Here is a 2,451-nt window from a genome sequence, read left to right on the forward strand (position 1 = left end):
CTGGGGACAGTGGCATTGCAGGGTGCTGCCACCCTCCCAGCTGGGGCCCTGGGGCAGTGCGGCTGGAGCTGGGGGCTGATGCACCCTTGGGTGCAGCATCTTCCCCCAGCAGGGGCAAAGTCCTGCAGGGTGTGTGTTGATCACCCTGTGTGATCACTGTGAGCAGTGCCTGGGGAGAGCAGCCAGGGAGACTTGCAGCTTTGCAGGGGGAATGAGGGGGTAGAGAAACACAAAAAGGTACTTCCACCTTTTCTCTTTGGCCCCGTGGAGGGGACCAGCAGAAAGCAGAGACTTGAGAACTCGGTGCCAGGGAAGCAGGGCTGGTACTTGGGCACCATGGGGTGCAGACAACGTGCTCAGCAGCAACTTACTCATAATTTTTAGTTTATTCTAGGTTGTTTCTAACAGGTTATATTCATTTCATTGCCCCACATGACTCTGCTGTCAGTGGTTCTGCTGGGTCTGATTCCCTTGCACCAGAGCATATCCTGGTCCAGACACATTCAAGGACTATCCCAGTTGCCTCTGCAGGTCCTCAGGGGAAAGTGAAATCCTCTTGCTTTGGTCACCCAACATAAAGGCACATTTTTCACTCACGAAACACACCTCCTCCAGAGTGAATCCTCCCACAAACACCAGACCTCAGAAGGCAGCTGACTCCAAGCAGGCACCACTGATGGAGACCCCAAAAGGGGGCAAAATGTCTGGCAGCAGCATCTGGCTCCTCTGTGAGCCTGGAGGAGCCAGGGCAGGACCGTGGCAGGCTAGGGCTGCTGGTGGGGCTGGCTTGGAGGCCTAACCTGGGGTCTCTGGATCTTTATCTGTAAAACAGGGACAGGCCATGCCATGCTGTTGGGTTCTGCTCTTTGCTACCAGCTCAGGCAGAGGCACAGACCCTAGCACCAGTCAAAGCATCCCTGATGCTCTGGGATGAGCACAGCTCCCAAGCGCCAGACCAAGATATAAACCCCCCACTCCTACCCCTCATTGGGTCAAAAATCCTGCAACAGACCTGGACTGAGGGGTCAACTGTCTGGAGCTGTGGTTCCCAACGCCTTGCTGGGGAGGGAGAGTGAAGGGTCCTTGCCTGCTCTCCTGCTGTCATCAGGGCTGGAGAGGCGAAGATAAGCAGGCCCTGAAGAAGACCAGAGTGAAGCAGAGCCAGGGTGAGGGGTTTCACAGGCATATACTCACAGGAGAAGGGCCGTGGCTTCCAGTAGTTCTCCTTGGCCCTAGGAGTGGAAAAGCAGAAAGGGGGTGACATATTAAGGGGGCTGGGAGAGCCCTGATGTGGTTTGGATGGCAGAGTGGGCAGTGACCCAGTGTGGAGCCAAGATGAGGCTACAAGAGGAGGAAAAGCCCCAGCTGTTGTGCACACCTAATTTCTCGCCTTGCCATAAGTGCAAATGAACAGAGATGCTTCCCAAAAAGCCCCAGCTCCTGGGCTAGCAAGGAGCCAGCAGTGGGGGCAGGACACAGCTCACACCAGAGCCAGGGTCTCGGGGTGCTGAGCTTCCCCCGCCCGTGGATGCCACACTGGGACCAAGGGCTGGGTTGGGAGGAAGGAGGTGCTGGTGCTTCTACCCCAGCCTTGCACCTTGTCAGCCATCTGCTAACCCCCTGCTCTGCAGGAGAGCAAGGGCCAGTTCTGCAGCTGCCTTCTTCTTGCTCCACACCAGCTCTTTCCAGAGCAACACGAATTGCAGTGGAAATAATTTGGATAGCATTCAAATTAAAATTAAATAAAGAGCTTGTCTGTAACCAAGGGATGAGGAAGAAATGCAAATATTCCCTGATATGAGGGAAAAGGGAAGTTAATGTTCAACCCACTGACACTATTGCACCCCTGAACAGCAGATGACTGGGAAAGGGGCTGGAAGATGGTAAAAAGATCACTCAGACCAATCCCTTGCCCTCCCCACCCGGGCCAGGTGGGTCCCACCAGCCATGGAGCTTCTGGAGATGGATTTTTCACCTTTTTTTTGGGCTGGCAAAGCTCTCCCTGACCCCCAACCTCCTGCCACACCTGCAGCACCCACCCCTGCGTGGCCCCGTCCCACTGCTCACCCACGGCGCCGGTGCCCACGGCAGAGGCGCGAGGCCAGGCAGGCAGCGGTGAGCAGGATGCAGAGCAGAGCCAGGGCTCCCAGCAAGATGCCGAGGAAGGCAGCAAGGCTGATGGCCAACTGCTCACAGCGAGAGCCGGATGGGGAGAAGATGGAGAAGGGCAGGCAGCTGTGGATGGAGAGGGAGGGAGGGAGGGAGGGAAGAGCAGGGATGCTGTGGGAAGACGTGACCATGCTCAGTGGCCTTGTCTGTGCCCGGCACTGCTGCTACCTGCATGTGGGCCCCTCGGGCAGGTGCTGGCACTGGCCACCATGCTGGCAGTAGCCCATCTTGCCAGGTGAGATGCAGACAAAGCCCATGGTCTCCGTGTAGTGGAGCCGGTAG

General features: G+C 57.0%; 1 protein-coding gene across 1 annotated transcript in view; it reads right to left on the reverse strand.

Annotated features, from left to right (window-relative positions):
- Window positions 1-1,025: 1,025 nt before the first annotated feature.
- Window positions 1,026-2,451, reverse strand: part of MUC4 (mucin 4, cell surface associated) — a 15,901-nt gene continuing 14,475 nt past the window's right edge. Inside the window, exons 23-24 of the mRNA XM_010000397.1 lie at window positions 1,195-1,232; window positions 1,026-1,135 (exon numbers count right to left, since the gene is read on the reverse strand). Of these exons, the coding sequence (XP_009998699.1) occupies window positions 1,026-1,135; window positions 1,195-1,232 (148 nt within the window). The remainder of the gene's footprint in view (window positions 1,136-1,194; window positions 1,233-2,451) is intronic.

Source organism: Chaetura pelagica, unplaced genomic scaffold (genome assembly GCF_000747805.2).
Source record: "Chaetura pelagica isolate M959 unplaced genomic scaffold, ChaPel_1.0 scaffold20, whole genome shotgun sequence".
Classification (NCBI taxonomy): Eukaryota; Metazoa; Chordata; class Aves; order Apodiformes; family Apodidae; genus Chaetura; species Chaetura pelagica.